The following is a 21,010-nucleotide window of genomic DNA, read 5'->3' as shown; positions in this document are numbered from 1 at the left end:
AGCCAGCCAGGAGCCCCCCTTCTTTACTGATGTGCTCCCAGAGTCTGGCAAATAGCAAAGCCTCCATATATATGTGTTAACTGAATCAATAAACAGGAGAACATACATATGACTGGATCATAAATATAACATGTAAGAAGGTCCCACTGAATGTCTACCTCTCCCACTGAGGCAGTCAGATTCTTAGGCAGAAACTTAAGAGGCACAAATACCTGAAATTGGGATTTGGTGTTATGGTGGGAGTGGATCCACCTATCATTCCTCTCTCACTAAGAGTGAGAACACCTCCAGGCTCAAGCAAAGCATTCAAACGATCCAGCACTGATGGGCTGCAGAGAGAATTCAAATACAATGGTGACAGACTGAAATGCTGCACTGGTTCTACTTTTCCTTGCACAGGCCTCCCACTGCTCCTGACCCATGTCCTCCTTCAGCATGGACCACTCCCCCATATAGAATTGTGTTCTCTCTCCCCGTCCATTCCCCTTATCGCTCCCCAAGGTATGTTGCCCAGAGATTCATACACAGTAAATATACAAAATATTTGTTCAGTAAGTAAATAAAATTAAGGAAAATTGTTCCATGATCTATAGCTCTTTCTTTTCTCTTTCCCTCTTCCATCTCCCCCACTTCCCAGCATTATCAAATCAATCTGAAGGCAACTGGGTTTCAATTCAAACATTCTGAAAAATGCTCCAGGTAGAGAAACCCATCATCTGACCTGGAGTAGTTTCTATTACGCTGTGTACTATGGTAGTTTTATGCCTTTTTACTTACTTTAGAATGAAAGCAATACACACTGATGCACATTTACTAAATGTCTGCCCTGTAAAAGATCCTCCATTTCAAAAATTTGCCCTCAAGAATGCCCCTAACAAAAAGAGTATTTTTGATGTTAAATAAACAGGCCTACCTCAAAAACGGTTGGAAAAGTAATCCAATTCTGTTAGCCTTCAGGTTAGCTCAAAACAGTCACACAGAACTAAAATCTTGCAGCTAATGACCAACTACCTTTGTTCACCACAGGGATCAGTCTACAGAATATGGTTGAGGATATGTTTCTAGTTAACAATGGGTTCAAAATACCAGCGCTTCCAACTGGGTTTCTACTTTGATAAGCATATCTCAAATTTCAATTCTGTGATTAAGCAGAAGGTCCTTACTTGCAGAAGTTAACATTGTCCATCAAAAGCCAATCTCCAGACTTCAGAGCCCGAACCAACATGCTGTCGACCCATTCAAACGTGCCATGGCTGTGGCCACTGGTGGACTGCAGAAGCTTCACCCCAAAATTCCGGAACTCTTCCACAAGTTTGGCAAACTCTGAAATGTCACAGCCATAGCACTTAATTTCAAACCAGGGCAATAAAAAAACCAACAAAAGAAAAACAAAAACCCCTAGGAGTTTATTAAAAAAAAATTGGAAACTTAACGGTCCAAGTTTTAAAAGTTTCATAATAAAGTATAAATAGGGAGCCTGGGTGGCTCAGTTGGTTAAGCGACTGCCTTCGGCTCAGGTCATGATCTTGGAGTCCCGGGATCAAGCCCCACATCGGGCTCCCTGCTCAGCGGGAGTCTGCTTCTCCCTCTGACCCTCCTCCCTCTCATGCTCTGTCTCTCATTCTCTCTCTCGCAAATAAATAAAAATCTTTAAAAAAAATAAATAAATAAAGGTTTTTGTTTAAACAAAACAGGTAAAAAAAAATTTAGGTCTTGTAGCAGAAAATACTTTTTAATGACTTTCTGAATTAATGGCTAGGTAGAGGTGACTTAAAGGTGACAGAAAAGGTAAATAATCTTGGTTACAATTTCTCAAATGGCATAAGGAGAATAATGCCTCCCACCTATTACTGCATTTTTATCAAATGAAAGGGCATTAAAAGTTGGCACAATGAAAATCAATGTCATTAAACCAGGCTTTCTTTATAGTGACCACATCATAGGACTAGAGTAACAATTGCTATTTATTTGCCTAGTGCTTTATAGTTTATATAGCCCATCCTTTTCAATTGCTCTTTTTTTTTTATTGGAAATTGCCTTATGACCCTTGTTCATATCACAAAGTATAATGCATTGGACCCCATGAGAAATAATAAAGTTTTGACTTTACCTCCACTGTTAACAACTAAAAAGCTATACAAAACATATGATATAGCTGCTTTCAGACACTGGTCAACAGCACAGGGCTGTGATACCTGAGGAAAGAAAACCCTATAACTGCCCTCAATTTTGCCTGGAAGCAATTTCTGAATTGCAAAGCAAGGAGAGGAAACTCAAACATACAAGAGCAGTTTCACTGATTTGAGCAAACAGACTGGAACTCAGGGAGGCCAAGACAACTAGACTGAAGGGCAGAGCACTTGGGATGAAGGAGCTACTCAAAGAGCTCCAGAAATCTAGATAAGGCCACTGGAGTCTTTGGCTAAATAACAGTCTGCATATGCACGTAAAAGGTGAGGGAGGTTCCACAAGGGTAGGAAAACTTGCAAGGAAAGGACAATTGTTGGGGAGTTATGATTGGAACAATTCCCAGAGTTCATACAAGGCTGAGTATTGCTACAATTCCTACCAGCCAAACTGAAGAGACCCCACTGAATACACAGGCCATTCAGTAGAGATGCCATGCAAACTATGCCTCAATAGTGGGCCTAATCTTGGGGCGCCTGGGTAGCTCAATCAGTTAAGCATCTGCCTTTGGCTCAGGTCATGATCCCGGGGTCCTGGGATCGAACCCCACATCGGGCTCCTTGCTCAGTGGGGAGCCTGCTTCTCCCTCTCCCTCTGCATGCCGCTCCCCCTGCTTCTGCTCTGTCAAATAAATAAATAAAATCTTAAAAAAAAAAAATAGTGGGGCTAATCTAGCCCTAGAGTAAAGGTTACTCTGAATTGACCTTAAAAAGCTTGAAATCAAGCTTGAAAAGATCAAAATGATCTGGTTCAACATGGCAGTGCAGAAAGATCCTGAACTCACCTACCCCCATGGACACACTGAATCGACAGCTACATATGGAACAACTTCCTCAAAAAAAACCACAAAACAACAACAACAACAAAACCCCTGAAGTCTGGCTGAGTGACGACTACACACCAGGCAAATGAAAACAAACAAACAAAACAAAAAACACCACACTGAAGCAGGTAGGAGAGGCTGAGAAATAATCTCACCATAAACCCCACCCCCAGTGCTGTGACCCACAACCAGGAAGGACCTGAAAACCAGGAATCCCAACTTTTAAAACATGTACCTGAAAGGCAAGCCCTCAAAACTTCTATCTTCTAAAAGCAATAGAGCTTGCATCTCAAGAGCACAAGACTGTGATTAGAGAAAGGGCTCACACACTCAGACTCCACCCCAAGGTCCAGCTCAGAGGCAGCCAACTGCACCCAGAATTAAAGTGAAGGAGGCTCACCTGCCTGTATTAAAGATAACCTGAGGAGCAGGCATCTAATATAACATATACATCCTAGAGCCTGCTGGAACACTCTCCAGGGAAGAAGACAGGTGCCATCTTTGTGCTCTTCCTCTGTGGAGCTCAGAAGCACCAGTACCTCCCAGAAAGCCTTTTACATAAGTCTCAGGGCCCTGATTTTTATAGCTACCCCCCAGGGATACCTCTTGATCCTCTGGCTCAGGAGGCCAGGAGAGCTTGAGTTCCTGATCCCATGGGACTGTAACATATCAGTGTCACCCAGAAAGAAGATAGAATTGGTAAATTCTACCAAACATTCAAAAAGAATAAGTATCAATCTTTCTCAAACACTTCCCCACCCCCCCAAAAAAAGCAGAAGAGGAAGAAGAGAAGTGAACTTTTCCAAACCCATTTTATAAAGTCAGCATTACCCTGATACCAAAACCAGACAACGGTGCCACAAGAAAAGAAAGTTACAGCCTAGGGGCGCCTGGCTGGCGCAGTTGGTAGAGCATGCAACTCTTGATCTGAGGGTCGTGAGTTCAAGCCCCACATTGGGCGTGGAGCCTACTTAAAAAAAAACAAAAAAAAATTATAGACTAATATTACTGATAAACATAGATCCAAAAATTCTCAACAAAACAATCAAACTAAATTCAACAATACAGTGAAAGGAACATACACTACGATCAAGTGGGATTTATTCCAGGGACATAAGAATGGTTCAACATCTGCAAATCAATGTGATACCACACATTAACAAAATGAAGGATAAAAATCATATGATCATTTCAATATATGCAGAAAAAGCACTTGACAAAATTCAACATCCATTCATGATTTAAAAAAACCCTTAATAAAGTGGGTATAGAAAGAATATGCATCAATGTAATAAAAGCTACATATGACAAGCTTACAGGTAACATCATTACTTAACAATGAAAAGCTGAAAGCTTTTCCTCTGAGATCAGGAACAAGACAAGGATGTCCACTCTCACCATTTTATTCAACACAATACTGGAATTCCAGGCCAGAGCAATTAGGAGAGAAAAATAAGAGGCATCCAAAATGGAAAGGAAAAAAGGAAAACTGTCACTATTTGCACATGATGTAAAATTACATACAGAAAACCCTACACCACACACACACACACACACACACACACACACACAGAATAAACGAAATGAGTAAAGTTACAGGACACAAGAGCAATACACAAAAACCCATTGTGTTTCTATATACTAATAATAAACTATCAGAAAGTGAAATTGAAACGATCACATTTACAATCACATTTTAAAAAAGCCTAGGAATAAATTTAACCAAGGAGGTGAAAGATCTGTATGTTTAAAACTCTAAGACATTAAGAAATTATGTAGACACAAATAAATGGAAAGATACTCCATGCTCATGGATTGGATGAATGTTGTTAAAATGTCCATACTACCCAAAGCAATATACAGATTAAATGGAATCCCTATCAAAATTCCAGTGTATTTTTCATCAAAATAGAGGCTAAAATTTGTATGGAACCAAAAAGACCGCAAATGGCCACAGCAATCTTAAAACAAAAGAACAAAGCTGGAGGCATCGAGTTCCCTTATTTCAAACTATATTTCAAAGCTAAAGTAATTAAAACAGCATGATACTGGCATTAAAAACAGACACATAGATCAGTGGAACAGAAAAGAGAGCCCAGAAATAAACCCACACATATATGGTCAATTAATTTATTACAAAGGAACCAAGAATACACAATGAGGAAAGGACAATCTCTTCAATTAAAAGCAGTGATGGGGAAACTGGATAGCCACATACAAAAGAATAAAACTGTAACCACTTATCCTATACTACACACAAAAATTCAAAATGGATTAAAGACTTGAATGAAAGACCTGAAACCACAAAACTCCTAGAAGAAAACCTAAGTGGTAAGCTCCTTGACATAGGTCTTGGTGATGATTTTTTTTTAATATAACACCAAAAACAAAAATAAACAAGTAGGACTACATCAAACTAAAATGTTTTGGAACAGCAAGGGAAACCATCAACAAAATGAAAAGGTAACCTACTAAATGGGAGAAAATATTTGCAAGTCATATATCTGATAAGGGGGTAATATCCAAAACCTATAAATAACTCATACATCTCAACAGCAAAATTGCAAACAAACCCATTAAAAACTGGGCAGGGGATCTGAATAGATTTTTCCAATGACCTATAGATAGCCAACAGGTACATGAAAAGATGCTCAGAGTAATTGAGGGAAATGTAAATCACAACCAGAATGAGAGATCGCCTCACACCTGTTAGAATGGCTATTATCAAATAAGAAATAACAAGTGTTCACAAGCATATGGAGAAAAGGGAACCCTTGTGCACTACTTGTGAGAATGTAAATTTGTACAGCCACTATGGAAAACAGTACAGAAGTTCCTCAAAAAATTAAAAATGGAACTACATATGATCCAGCAATTCCACTTCTGGGTATTTATCCTAAGAAAATGATAACACTAACTTGAAAAGATGTATGCAACACCATGTTCGCTGCAGGACTGTTTACAACAGCCAAGATATGGAAACAACCTAATTGTCTATTCATAGATGAATGGTTAAAGAAATTGTGGTGTGTACACACACACACACACACACACACACAGGAATATTATTTAGCCATAAAAAAGAATGAAATCTTGCCATCTATGACAACATGGATGGACCTCAAGAACATTATGCTAAGTGAAATAAGTCAGAGCAAGACAAATACCATATGATCTCTCTTACATGTATGATCTTAAACAAAAGACCAAGCTTCTGGATACAGAGAACAGGTTGGAGGTTGAGGGAGTTGTGGGGGAGAAATGGGTGAACTCTTTGTTTTGTTTTTTTAAGTCTAAATAGATCAAATAAAAATACAAGATCAAACTAATCCACAAAGTCCAGAAGTCTTTAAAGAAATACAGTTGACCCTTAAAAAACAAAGGGGATAAGGGTGCTAACCTCTCCCCATTCAGTCAAAAATCCACATATAACTTTTGACTCCTCAGAAACCTAACTACTAATAGCCATCTTGCCAATAACAGTCAACTAACACATTATGTACATTGTATATATATATACTATATACTGTATTCTTACAATAAAGTAAGCTAAAGAAAATTTTAAAAATTATAAGGAAAATACATTTACAGTACTGTACAGGTATTTCTTTGTTTAGGATCATCAATTCTGGATTATTTTACATTAGCTTCATTTTACTTTCTAAAACAAAGATTTTCAAGTTTTGTTAATAACTATTACATTAATAAAAAATTACAGATATTACCTTACAAATATATTACTACCTATATATGGACACTATATGGACAATGCTACATACATATCTGATAAACACATCCAAACACACATACCTGCCTTGGAGTAGGAGTTGATTTTATTGTTGAGTCGCTGCATAAGCAGTAATACCGCTTCCAGCTTGTTGACAATCTCCACTGTGATACCTTTACCACCATCTCCAAGACACTTGGGCTTATAGGTCAGAAGGAAGTGACTCCAGGCTCTAAGCACTACTTCTGCATCTTCAGCACTGATAAGGAGGCTGTCTCTTAACAGTGCCCTTAGAGTGCCCTCCACCTTTTCTAGCAGCTGCCTCCACGGACGTATAAGATCAACCTGAAATTTCCAGAGCACAAACTCATCATAGCCACTGACCAGACTCAAAAGAATACTCCTTTAAATAAATAAAATAAATAAATAAATAAATAAATAAATAAATAAAATACTACTTGTAGTCACCAACTCAAAAGACCATCAGTCAGACCACAGCATTATGTATGTTTTGCCTGCAAATGTGAAGGCAGACCATTTACCTGCTCAAATCCACCCAGAAGCTCTGTAGTGTCCATTGCACTGTTCATAGCCATGATCTTTAATGTGTGACCAGTAAGGTGTGCCAGAAGCTGGACCAGGCTGGTCTTGCCCACAGAGGCTGGCCCCACAAGTATAACCATCCAGCTCATCTGCACACACTTCATAATAGACTCCATAGACCGTAACGACTGGTGTAGGAGTGACAGGGGACGGCGGGACAGTAGAGGAACGTAACTTCCACGGGAAAGGACTGAGTAGCCCAGCTGAAAAAGACATGCAGGTGAGATTTCACAAGTGTGCCTGGTTGTGGGAGCAGAGGAAATCAAAGAAAAATGTAAAAGAATAGAGGATATTCCTACATGCCTCACCTGAACATCATAAGGAGTGATGTGAAATAGTCTGGATCCCGTGTATGGGTTGGAACTTGAATTAAACACATCCTTGAATACAGCAATGACCTAAATGAAGATAATACAGTCAGAACACAAATCACTCCATGAAATTCTGAGCCAAAGCTTCTAGAAAACATGCACAGCAACAACAGTCTCAGCACTGTGAGTGGACACTAGTCACAATTTCCTTATCCTTTTGAATCTTCTCCTATAAACCTTCTCTTATAGACTACATTTATTTAAATCTTCAAGATGAAAGCAAACTGGAACTCAAGCAAAGACTAGTCACTTAATCTCAAATTACTTGAGATTCCAGTTGAGAATGTATCATAAATTAAAGTCACGGATGTTATGGCAAATCTACAGATGAAAAATGAATCTGCTCTCATCATTCAAGATATCACCTAAAAAGGTAGAGGAGAATAGGAGTCTGAAGATTATAAAGAACAATGATCATTTCTTGAGCACCTATTATGTGCCAAACATTATAGAGGTGCTTTATTATGTATGATCCTTATAGCCTTGCAAACTAGGTATCATTTCCACTTTACAGATATGGATAACAGGATTCATAAGATTTGTAAGGATTTACTCATGGTTAGTAAGTGATTTTAGATCCAAGCCAGTCTCACTCCGAAACACCATTTTAGCTTTCTATTTCTGTAGAAGGACAACCAATGTTATTTCTCTGATTATTTACATTCAGTAATCACAACCTTACCAGAAATACAATTAGAAAACTTGCCACTAGCTCTACTTCTTTTCTGGATTTCTTTTTAAGAGGAGTTGAGGTAGGGGGTAAAGCTAGGAGTGTGTAAAATACACTAATTTAGCCCAGAGCAGCAGGAAAAATTCCAGCCACCCAGGATATGTACACCAAGTTGCAGGTTTCTAACAAAGCAGCAATACTCATATTAATCATTGTACACTGGACTAAAATCAGAAAATGACAATATTATAAAATAAGTCATAGGAATAGAATGTATGACATGGTGACTATAGTCAAGAATACTGTGTAACGTATTTGAAAATTGCTAAGAGAACAGATTTAAAAAGTTGTCATCAAAAGTCTTTTGTAACTATGTAAGATGAAACATGTTAATTAGACTTATTGCAGTGATCATTTCACAATGTATACAAATACTGAATCATTGTGTTGTACACCCAAAACTATATGTTGTATGTCAATTACACCTCAGCTAAAAAAACTAATAAGAGTTTGAGAAATATCAGGAAAAAAATGATGAAGATAAAATCATTATCAGTACCAAACGTTGACTAGACTCAAAAAGGAGCACAGGAGAAAAGTGCTCCTGTCACATACTTTTGGGTCCAGGTGTCTGATGACCTTATATTCTACTCGAAAGCAGATTATCCTTTCCTCTCCCTGACAGTCTACCAGAACTAAAATTACAAATACTTTCAAAATGTAGTTGATTTATTCAGTTTTACAAAGTCAGATTCAATTTACTCAAACTCTTCCAGCTTTGATAAGCCTTTTTCCTATTCACTGTGTGTGTGTGTGTGTGTGTGTGCACGCGCGCGAATTACAATAACTAACATAGAGAAGTGATGGAAACCTTTCAGTGACATTCTATCTGACTAACATCAATTACCCAATAACTGGCCAGGGTCTGGCCACAATGAATACAGTATAATCAGTTAAGTGGACGAAGAAAATAAAATACTAGCTGATGGTATATGAATTATATATAATAAAATTATATTTTAAAAAACTAGGTGAGGGGCGCCTGGGTGGCTCAGTCGTTAAGCGTCTGCCTTCAGCTCAGGTCAGGATCCCAGGGTCCTGGGATCGAGCCCAGCATCGGGCTCCCTGCTCAGCCAGGAGCCTGCTTCTCCCTCTCCCACTCCCCCTGCTTGTATTCCCTCTCTAGCTGTCTCTCTCTCTGTGTCAAATAAATAAATAAATAAAATCTTAACAGAAAAAACTAGGTGAATATTTTGTCCTAATATAATGACCAAAAGGCACTTGCACATAATGAATGAGTTAACATTTGGCTACAATTGGGATATGGAAGGAAAGTTCTAGGCTGGAGTGCTGGCTCCACCACTTACTATAGGTGATATTCCATGACTGTGGGCATTGAATCCTCATTGGTAGGAGGTCATGATAGTGCCTCCTGCCTGCAGCTACTGTATTCTGTGAGACTGGACTTTAAATACCACAAAGCAAAATGAACACACTATTAGTTTATTAGGTTAGGAATTCTAGTGTTATTTTCTGTTTACAAAGAGATATTTTTACTTCCATTCAGATACAGAATATTTTCTTATGTAACTACTTATACTTTGTAGAGAAAAGACTTTGTAACTCAAAGTTTATTTAAAAACAGAAAACCCTCCTCCTCTACTGAGTATCACCTGTCTCCTCCTGTTTCTCCCCTTTGCACCTTGAAAGAGGATAAAAGACCTAGTTCTTTATTACTGGGGGGCAAAACTGTTTTAAGAAGGTTTGCAATAGGGCGCCTGGGTGGCTCAGTTCGTTAAGCGACTGCCTTCGGCTCAGGTCATGATCCTGGAGTCCCTGGATCGAGTCCCGCATTGGGCTCCCTGCTCGGCAGGGAGTCTGCTTCTCCCTCTGACCCTAACCCCTCTCATGTGCTCTCTCTTATTCTCTCTCTCTCAAATAAATAAATAAAATCTTTAAAAAAAAAAAAGAAGGTTTGCAATAAGAGGATTCAGATGGATAAATAAAGTGTGTACTCCAAAGCAAACTACTCTGCACTTTGACACCTCGAGGTAGGTGAACGTTTAGTCTCTTTCCTTTTTCCCCTCCCCCCCCGTTTGTGTTTTACTGATGCCAGTGCTCAAGCTTTGACCCCGTACTTCGCGGCAGGTACAGCCACTCCTTCCGCTGCTGCTTCTTGGCCTTCAGGTTTTCCTCGTGTTTGCTCAGCTGGCGGCGCATGGCATGTGTCTTCTTGGGCCGCAGATCCAGGGGCTTGTACTTCTTACCTTTGTAGAATTTCCAGAGGTTCTCTTTCTGCATCTGGTTGATGACTATGATAACATGGGTGATGGCAGCTTGGAAGCCACGCCACCTGTCACACTGGCGATGCGCAGCTGGGACAGCTCCACCTTCAGCTTTTCCAGCTGTTTAAGAAGCTCCTCCTTCTTCTTGCCAGGAACGTCTCAAGCCTTCATCTTGGCCCTGCGTAATCCGCTGCTGCCGCCGGAAAGAGGCCGAAGGAAAGAGCTCTTTCCTTCTTTTTTTTTCTTTTTAAAGATTTTATTTATTTATTTGACAGAGAGATAGAGAGCACAAGTAGGCAGAGGGAGAGGGAGAAGCAGGCTCTCCGCTGAGAAGGGAGCCGGACATGGGGCTCGATCCCAGGACCCCAGGATCATGATCTGAGCCGAAGGCAGCCGCTTAACCGACTGAGCCACCCAGGCACCCCTCTTTCCTTAACTTCTAAATTCTAAGCAGCTTTAATGAGTTTAGTATTATTAGTGAGTATGCCCTTTCTCTCCCTTAGGAAATCAACTTTCAGATGGAAAGAAACACAAAGAACAAGTGTTAAACTCACCTTTTCTTTGTCTTCCTTGGTTCTCATTCTCTCACCATAGACCAAAAACACATGCTGACCAGGATCATAACACCCAGGGGACTGGTCAACTAGCATCAACTGACACCAGCGAGAAAGGTCCCGAAGGTTGAATTCCCAGGGTCCTCCTTTTTGCCCCCATTTCTTCTCAACAGTCACTTCATGATCAATCTAAAAAGAAAATAGCATTATTGGGAAACATGTCCCATTGCTAGGTGCATTGCATTAAGTACTATCAATGTACTACAAATGCATATACAATCTGAAATAGAAATTAGCAGGTTTGATAAAATGTCTCTTTCTCCCAACCCAGACATCTAAACCAGGAATACTCTTGTAAGCATTAACACTGATACACACAATAGATCTGAATTACTGTAATCCTCAAATGAATAGGTTCTTCCACTAGAAACTTGTACAATTCAATGTGGTTTATTTTAGAGAGACTGGTAAATTTGATAGTGTCCCACGATGAAAAAAATGATGCTTCTATTATAGCATGAAAACTAAAAACAATTAATACAAGTAGGTACTTACTTGGTTGTTGAAAGCAACCATCTTCTTAACAATATTTTTGTCAATGGCTGGAAACAGAGTACTGGCAATGAACTCCATGTCAATTACTGTAAGGGGATCCACAAAGACCTACAGAATCCAAAAAGAACATGAAGAAATGCTATTGCTTCTCTTTCCTGAACACCAGGAAGGACTACCACTTGTAAGTAAAATTGTTATTTAACACCAAACTAACAGCACCTCAGTTTAGATATATACAAAATTTCAGTTACAGAAATCTCTTTTCTTGCATTTTTAGGATACAGAATCCTATAAAATATTTGAAATACAGGGCAACAGAGGTTTTGTTGTTGTTAGTTCCACTCTAGTGAATTAAAGAAAAAAAGATACATACAACTTAAGTGTATTTGTTTATATTTTTAAGTATATATATATATTAAATTTCTCATGTATATAATGCCCTCAAAACTCAAGATGGTAAGGCATGGGAGCATTTACTTCAAAATCTCAACTTTTCAACTTTTCAGTATGTTTGAAATTCTTCATAATACATTATTCTGAAAAGATACTCAGTAAATTATTAATTATCAATGGAAAGGGACACTGAAGAAAGCTAACATCTAGAGCCATTTCCAAATGTACAGACTAGTCAAACTTTGACAAATGTTAAAACAAGTAAGCATATGTTAAGCACGCGCGCGCACACACACACACACGCACTCTCTCTCTCCGACCTCTGCAAATGAGAATAAAGGCAGTAAGAAAGTAAGAAAGACATCAAATGTTAATAATGTTAATAATGATTGACTCTGGTATGGATAATACTGGATTTTTTATTCTTCCTGTTAGTTTTCCTTCTCACTTTAATACATCATTTTCATCATTAAAAAAATTTCAGTATTTTAATAGATCACTTAGACACCTGGAATGGTCAAAAACTGGCCTTGATCCTGAGCACAGTAATGGAATGCCTGGAGGGGTGGTCACCTTATTTTCTACTAACTGATAACACACCAGGTTCTCCAGGACTGAAGACAAAGGGATTCACACCAGGAAGGAAGTGATGATGGGAATCAGTCACGTTAAAATGCATCATATAGAGACATGGAATTGAGAAACAGATCATTAAACTGATGCTCTCTCATTCTTACAGTGAGCATCCTAACAGGTATGTGCCAGCAGTCTTATCATCCCCAACATTCCACCTTTGGTCTCCAAGGCAACAGCAAATCTTACCTGAGTGAATCTGTTAAGGAAAGACCTCGGCAAGCCTTTCCTCCCACCTCCTTGTCTAAAAGGATTTTGACACCCGAAAATCTTCGTCTTTTCATGCTGTACTTGAAAACTCATTCCTAACTCAGGAACATAGATTTCTCCTCTGTGGTCAAAACAAGCATTGAGTCCTTCCAATACAGACTGAGAAGCCAGGTTGAGCTATTTGAGGAAAGTACATATATTTATTACATACGCTGTATAACTATAACAAAAAGAATAATAATATGCATAAATGTAGAATAGTGCTGTCTACAGGAGGAGGAAGCTCAAACAATATTGACAACATTCCTTTTTTTTTTTAAGATTTATTTTTTAGAGAGAGAGAAAGGAAGGGGGGAGGGGAGGAGGGGGGTAGAGAGAAAGAATGTCCAGCAGACTCCCCGCTGAGCACAGAGCCTGCCATGGGACTCCATCCCACAACTCTGAGATCATGACCTGAGCTGAAACCAAGAGTCGGATGCTTACCTGACTGAGCCACCCAGGTGCCCCAGTAACATTCTTTTTCTTAAGCCAAGTATATTCATCCTATTATTTCATATATATATGTGTGTATATACACATATGTATATACATATATATACACATATATATGTCAGACATCTGGGGTATATAAATTATCAATAACTTTTAAATAAACTGAATAAATATTCAGACTGAATTTTTTAAAAAGCAGTTCAAATCTTTTCTAAAATTAAACTGTGTCGGGGCGCCTGGGTGGCTCAGTCGTTAAGCATCTGCCTTCAGCCCAGGTCATGGTCCCAGGGTCCTGGGATCAAGCCCCGCATCAGGCTCCCTGCTCCGCGGGAAGCCTGCTTCTCCCTCTCCCACTCCCCCTGCTTGTGTTCCCTCTCTTGCTGTGTCTCTCTCTGTCAAATAAATAAATAAAATCTTAAAAAATAAATAAATTAATTAAATTAAATTAAATTAAATTAAACTGTGTCCATTGTATTCATCTATACGGACCTACCTTGTATATCCCAGCTTACCAAAAAAAACTTGCCAGTACACAGATCTCACTTCTGCACTGTGAGACCTTTAAAGATGAAGACAGCTCTTTACATACTTAAATATCTTTCTCAGGTAAAATACTGAATGAAATCTCCAAATGGGCTTCAAAGTCATGATATAAACTACATAAAGTAGATCGACATAGCTGATTTTCACCAACATTTTTGTGAACAAGAACAAATGTAAGAAGTTTCTGTGCCAAAAATGAAAAGAGCTGAATGGAGGTCTTCAGATTACAGCTCAGGGATGCGAAGTGTGGTAGTTTTTAGGTAACATGGAAAAATTCAATTAGGAAAATGCGAAATCAATAAAATGTAAACAGACAAAAAAAACAGACTATATCAGAATTTCAAGTGTCATGTTTACATAAACACTACAAAGCACAAATTCCATTGAATATTCCCAAACAGGTAAAGCTCTAAAAGCTGCTGTTAAATGTGACTGCAGTCAAGAATGTCTTGGGTACCTGGATGCACTTCCACCCAATAGGAGTATGGTCTGAAGCCTTAAACTTTAAAACTGGGCTTTTTTTTTTTCCTGGCTAAAGAATATAATACTATCAGGCATCTTTTTCTAAAAATCACCTTCCTCCTCCTTAATATCTCCCCCCATGATAAGTAGGAAGCAGCTCAGCTGAAAAGAAACCCCACAGGGGGTCTGAATCTTGGGGACCAGCTGGGGCCAGTCTCAAAAGTTCCATCCACAGCATTCTGATCACACCAATCATTGAAGCTCCACCACTACTCCCCAGCCTTTTCCTGGATTAACAAGGCATATCCAAAGTGACCAGATGCTTTTGCCCACAGCCTTAAATTTTTTATTTTTGTGCAGCACTTTTCAATATCTCCAGCTACCTGCTGGTCACTAAGATTCAGCATTTATCCCAAGTATCATGAGGGACTCTGTTTTTCCAGTCAACAACTTATCCAATATGCACATGTAACACTGACCATTTTCTCACCATTTTTTCTATGTCTCTTAAGATAACTTCCTGCAGTCTCTTTGTTGCACTTATAAAACATGTGGTTGACACTGTTTGTAAAACACCCATGAAATAAATACAAAATACAAAGCCAGCCCACCAGAGACCACAGAATAAACCAGTGAAGACAGTTTTTCTCTGGAAGCCAGCTTACAAAAGCAGGAGGAGTTAGTGGCTTGTATATACAGGGGTTTCTCTATGTGCTTTCTGACGAGTGACTTTTCTTATTCTTAAAAGAAACCATGGAGGACTTTTCTTCATTAGAGAATTTGTCTTTACTAGCAAAACAGCATTGGTCATCCCAGCAATATGAAAAGTATGACTGCTCTTCCCCTTGTGACCCCATGCTGGGCACAAGACAGTCCTCTCACCTCATCCAGTACAACCCAATGGCCTGCCTTCAGAGCCGCCAGCAAGGGCCCGTCCCGCCAGGCAAACTCTCCTCCCTTGCCACCTTCAACAGGTAGATCTGCTCCAAACAGGTCTGTGATGTCCTTTGAGAGGGGGCAGAAAGGAGGAAAAGCCAACATTACATAAAAAAATTAACTAGATCCCAAGACCCTAAACCTAACATGATAAATTCTTGGGCCTTATGCCACTTTTCCTTTTTATACCCAAGACAGAACTAATCAATCCTAGCACTCTTTACCAGGAGCCCAGACATGCCCCCAAGGACCTTCTCATCACAATACTGCAAGTATCAATCGATTGGAGCAGGACCTCTAGATCAGTAGTTCTCAATGGTGGCTATACTTGGAAATTAACTGGTGAGCTTTAAACAAAACAAATAAAAACAAAGACCAGTAACAATGTCCAGGCCCTGCTCCCAGACCCCATTCCTAGAGAGTCTCATTTGTCACCTCTTGTCCCATAATTTCGTGAGATTGTTTATTTTTATTATTTTTTTTTTTTTAGGAAGGACAAAAATAAAGAGGGTTATATTACAATAAATACTGAATTGGGCAATTCTCTCTCAAAAGACAATTAGAATAAAGCATCTAGAGAGAATAGTATTATAGATATCAGTTATTAATGAATCTAAAAGGAGACTTAGTTTGGAAGGTCATGTTGCTGTGGTCTTTATCACTATGAAATATTTGGGATTTTGAAAAGGTCCTAACTCTTTCTGATTAAGAAACTCTATAAACAAATACTAATATTACTCCTTATACTCATCCTCATCAGCTACAGGATGACTAAGCTTACCGTCTGCTCTGACAAGTTGATTCGAACAAGGATGTTGCCTGAAGCCTTTGCTAATGCTCCCACCAAACTTGTCTTGCCCACACCAGGGGAACCCTCCAGGAGAATGGGTTTGTTCAGTTTTGTAGCTCTTAAGAGCCTCTGGGCATTCATAGCTGTGGTGCCTGCACTGAGTGCATAGTCGGCAATATTATTCCTGTGAAGGACAGGTCCTTAAGTGGAGAAAAGAAAAGCCACATATAAGCTGGACATCAACCAAATCACATATCCATGTCAACACCAAGATTTAAAGACTCTAACAAGTAGACTTTCAGTCAGTGAAGCACCATCTGTAATGAAAATGCTCAGCCCTATTTCAACATTTCCCCACTTTTAGGTTATAAAATCCTTTAAAGGAATAGCCAGCAGCATACGTTCTTCAACTGTGCCTACTACTCAGATCTCTCCAGCGCTTATAACTATGCATATACTTACTTACATAGGTCTAACTGCAAGCATATGTTTTTCCTTTCACAACCTACACCTGGAATTACTACATGTACTTGTACAATTTACCTTCACACATAAGTATTTTCCTAAAAGTCAAGGGGAAGCTAAGTGTGTAGGCCATGTGTATCCATATAAATAATTTCATCCAAGGTTTTTAGGCCTCCAAGACAATTCAGGATGCATCTCTAACCCATAATCTAGCTGAACTGCAGACTAATAATACTTTTATAGGGCTTAACATTTGTGTCACTGTGTTTCCTGGAAGAAACTTTTCGTATACCAGTTTGGAGGGCTAGGAAAACATCTATTACCTCAGCTATGGAAGCAGAGCAAGGACCACCCCAGTCCCAGGTCACTAACATATAGCTCCTACATGAGAGTATTGGATATTATGATAATGACTTAGAGAAATCAGATCATGGATGCACCATCGTGGATGAAGAGTACTATTGAAGAGGGAGAGAGAAAAGGGCGATATTCCATTAGGCCAGGAACCTAGGCTGGTTTTGTTCACCTCTGAACCCCCAGTAACTGCCACTGCTCCTCTAAGCATTTCAGACACTCAATAATTATTAATGTAGGGAGGGAGGAAGGGACAAGAAACAGATGACCCTCCTAGAGAAGCAACAATCTGAAAAATTACTAGTGCCTTCTAAGATAGCTAATCTACCTCATTTAAATATTTGGTAGAAGCAACCTAGTAAGAATGAGAGCAAGGATTAGAACTGAAACCCACCCGAGTTTCCCATTTAAGCATTCACTCATTCATCCATTCACTCAATTAACAGACATTTTCTGAATGCCTATGACTGCTAGATTACACCTCAGGTGTCAGGGACAGGAAGATGAGTGACGAAATTCCTGCCCACAAGGGTTCACAAAACTATTTTGGTAAGCAGTGATGAGGGTCTATAGTTGATACATTATGGGTTGAATTATCACTATAGGAAAGCTCTTGTTTTGAGCACTAAATAAAAAATAAATGCATTTTTACAAGATAATTTATTCATAGATTAAAGACTATACTTTCCCCTATTTTTATATGTCAGTTATATATTTTTAATTATTCATGAAATTACAGTTGGTTATGTCAAGTCAGATTCTAATTCAGATAACTAGTTTAAAAATAATCATGAGTGTGATACACTAAAAGTCACAATAAAAGTCAAGTACCTATGATCTACAAGAAGAGAATCTTTATTTATTTAAAATCATTCTTACCCCTTGGTATAAAAAATGGATGAATTCCCCAAAGGTTATCTATTCCAGTAAATTCTTTGGCCTTGAGTCTGTCATAAATCTTCAATTCGTTTTTCTGACATTCTGTAAGTCGTACTATCTTGGAAAGTTTCTTGATTAGGAATTTCAGACATTCTTTGCGAGCCAAGAGGGCCGTACCAAACCCTGAGGAAGTTACCCCTAAAAGACAGAGGATCATCAGTCCATCAAACAATAGCACGGACGCCAAGCTTCCCAACTACTCATCAGGAGCTCTTGGGTGGTTTCCAGAGGAAATGAGGCCCTTGCTGAAGTTACACCCAAAATGCAACTGCTACTGTAAATAGTCCAAAGGCAAAGTCTTGATCTCCCATCCCCACAATTCACAGATCAGAAGCAGCTTATTCAATAAAGCACCTAGGCACTCCATGATGAATCAGCCTGGAGGTAGGAGTAATTAATGTGGTACTGTTGATTATATTGGTTTATATCTCTAATCTTCACTGCTGATAAAACAGAACTTAAACACTGAATTTTATGAAATTATGGTAAACTTAAAAACAAACAAACTAAAGGATTCAGGCCATTAACTATAAATGACCATTCATGTTAAGAATTATCCAGTCCTTCAGGAGCAAGGGCATTTCCAACAATCTTCTTTTTACTGGTAATCACCATTTCATGTTTACCAAGTCCCTGGCCTATAAGCAATGAGAAGTTGCAGCCTCTCTTTTATATCAACCACCTCTCAAAAAGAGTAGAAAGAAAATAAAATCCATTCTGCGTCTTAGAAATGTTAGAGTAAGTCATTTTTTTTTTAAAGTATCTGTGTCAGAGGTCAGAGGTCTGGGCTTGTTCCATTTCATACTCCCCTCTACCCTAACCCCCTTGACCCCGCACCAGTTAACAGACAACATACCTGAACCTATTCCATCTATGTACACCAGGCATGCAGCATGGACAAATGATGTCACAGTGGAGATGGTCTCTGGCCTTTTCAAAGCAGCTTCCTCCCCCATTGTATTCATGAAGTTAACCCAGGACAGGATATCTCTGATACTGACCACACACCTTCGGCCAAATTCCTGGTGGGTCAGCCAATCAATGAAATCCAGCATCACCTCAGCTATGTCAGCCCCTAAGACACAAGAAGGCAAAGGCAGTTGCTTAGAAGTAGCTATATCAAAAACTCCAAATAGGGTTTTGTAACATGGGGCCCAGAGATGGCCTAAGAGAGGTCTGTGCTCCATAAGATTATATGCAAATTTTTGTGAAAGGAAAGTACATTACTGCTTTTTCTAGGTAGAGGGGGTCCATTGCTTTTATTACATGAACAAGAGGTTCATGAATAGCATTCCACACCTACCAAAAAAGAAAAACCACCTTGAGAATTACAGCCTAAGAAGCAATCCTGAAAACTGCTCAAAGAGAATATTCATTTGGTTCACGTTCAGATACAATTATGAAGACACAATGATTTTAGAAAATATATAAATTTTGTTGTATTTTATACTGATTCACTGGAATGGGGATGCCATATTTTCAGTGGCATTTTTTAAAAGATTTTATTTATTTGAGAGATGGAGAGAGGAAGAGAAGGAGAGACAGCACAAGCAGGGGGGAGGGCAGAGGGAGAGGGAGAAGCAGACTCCCCACTGAGCAGGGAGACAGATGTGGGACTCGATCCCAGGACTCTGGGATCACAACCTGAACTGAAGGCAGATGCTTAACCAACTGAGCCACGCAGGCGCTGCTTCAGTGGCATTTAGTTCAGGTTTTTTGTTTTATTAAATCAATGCATCCATCAGAATTCAGCAAATTAGAGGATTCATAAATTTTGTTTCATGATTTAAGTTAAAGGACTAGTCTAATTAAATATCGTAAAATATTTGGAAACAAAATACTTAATGTAGATTAGAAGCAATGTCAATTAAGTTTAATAAAGCACTTTATGTAACTCCTGAAGTCAACAATAAACATTTATCTAAGACGTATGAGTACCAAAGAATGTTTTTTAAAAAAAGAAAATATGAAAAAAAAAAAAAGAAAATATGATGGGGAGCAATCAGCATTGCTATAATATAAAGTGGACCATTCAACAAGAGCCTTCAAGGCTATACTGCAAACCACTTAGTAGAAAACTATCTAGTTAGAAGAAAAATACTAATTACAAAAAAAACCCCACAAATCTTTAAAAAGAACTTAAAATGGTAACTCAAGGGGAAAAAAATCCAGTCACAACGAGGAAAGAAATTAAATGTTGTTTCAGCAACTAGATATTAAATATGAGTATTTGGATCCATATTTCAGAATGGAATAAATTTGAAGGAAATCAAGGACTTAACAGACAACTTTATCCATTATTAGAGGATAATAAACCTTGACTATTGGACAGAAAATCATCAGGTAAGGTGGATGGGTTCATATGTATTTTTTATAACAAATATTGAAAGGTAACAATAGGAATCCATGTTATAAATGTAATAATAAATACTAATATGTAAAATGACTGGGGCGCCTGGCTGGCTAAGTCAATAGAGCATGTGACTCTCGATCTCAGGATCTTGAGTTTGAGCTCCATGTAGGGTGTAGAGAAGTACTTAAAAAATAAAGATAAAATGATTGGTATTTATTATAAAGTAAATCATACAGAATGTTCATCACTAGTAATTAAAGAAAATGAAATTTTAGACTACCCATTAAAGTAACAAGAACAATGGATTTCATTCTATTTAAAAACAAACAAACAAAATAAAACCTCTCCATGTTGGAAGGACTATGCCAAGCAGGTACATTTACTAAATTGCTGTTAGCACTGTGAATGGGACCACCCTTCTGGAGAAAAATCTGGCCATAACCAATGAGAACTATGAATTTCCTTATTTCTACTTTTAGAAACAAAACTCAAGGAAATAGCTCTTAACATGTTATTTTAACAAAAACACAATGTCTTCAGAAGTATTGGTCATAAGAGTAGGAGATTTTATTTTATTTTTTTAAAGATTTTATTTATTTGACAGAGAGAGAGAGACGCAGCGAGAGAGGGAACACAAGCAGGGGGAGTGGGAGAGGGAGAAGCAG

At 38.6% G+C, this 21,010-nt stretch overlaps 1 protein-coding gene and 1 pseudogene across 2 annotated transcripts in view; both read right to left on the bottom strand.

The window, feature by feature from the left end:
- MDN1 (midasin AAA ATPase 1) overlaps positions 1 to 21,010 on the bottom strand; it is a 159,494-nt gene that overhangs the window by 67,888 nt on the left and 70,596 nt on the right. For both annotated transcript variants that reach the window (XM_032409275.1, XM_032409277.1), the window contains exons 34-45: positions 18,849 to 19,067; positions 17,933 to 18,130; positions 16,226 to 16,434; positions 15,391 to 15,513; positions 12,991 to 13,188; positions 11,776 to 11,883; positions 11,221 to 11,409; positions 7,649 to 7,738; positions 7,280 to 7,543; positions 6,821 to 7,082; positions 1,164 to 1,323; positions 213 to 329 (exon numbers count right to left, since the gene is read on the bottom strand). In XM_032409275.1, the coding sequence (XP_032265166.1) occupies positions 213 to 329; positions 1,164 to 1,323; positions 6,821 to 7,082; positions 7,280 to 7,543; positions 7,649 to 7,738; positions 11,221 to 11,409; positions 11,776 to 11,883; positions 12,991 to 13,188; positions 15,391 to 15,513; positions 16,226 to 16,434; positions 17,933 to 18,130; positions 18,849 to 19,067 (2,137 nt within the window). The remainder of the gene's footprint in view (positions 1 to 212; positions 330 to 1,163; positions 1,324 to 6,820; positions 7,083 to 7,279; positions 7,544 to 7,648; positions 7,739 to 11,220; positions 11,410 to 11,775; positions 11,884 to 12,990; positions 13,189 to 15,390; positions 15,514 to 16,225; positions 16,435 to 17,932; positions 18,131 to 18,848; positions 19,068 to 21,010) is intronic.
- LOC116635722 lies at positions 10,349 to 10,870 on the bottom strand (annotated as a pseudogene).

This window comes from Phoca vitulina, unplaced genomic scaffold (genome assembly GCF_004348235.1).
Source record: "Phoca vitulina isolate PV1807 unplaced genomic scaffold, GSC_HSeal_1.0 scaffold11, whole genome shotgun sequence".
NCBI lineage: Eukaryota > Metazoa > Chordata > Mammalia > Carnivora > Phocidae > Phoca > Phoca vitulina.
The sequence above is the reverse complement of the archived record's forward strand: the minus strand, read 5'-3'. Positions and strand labels throughout refer to the sequence as shown.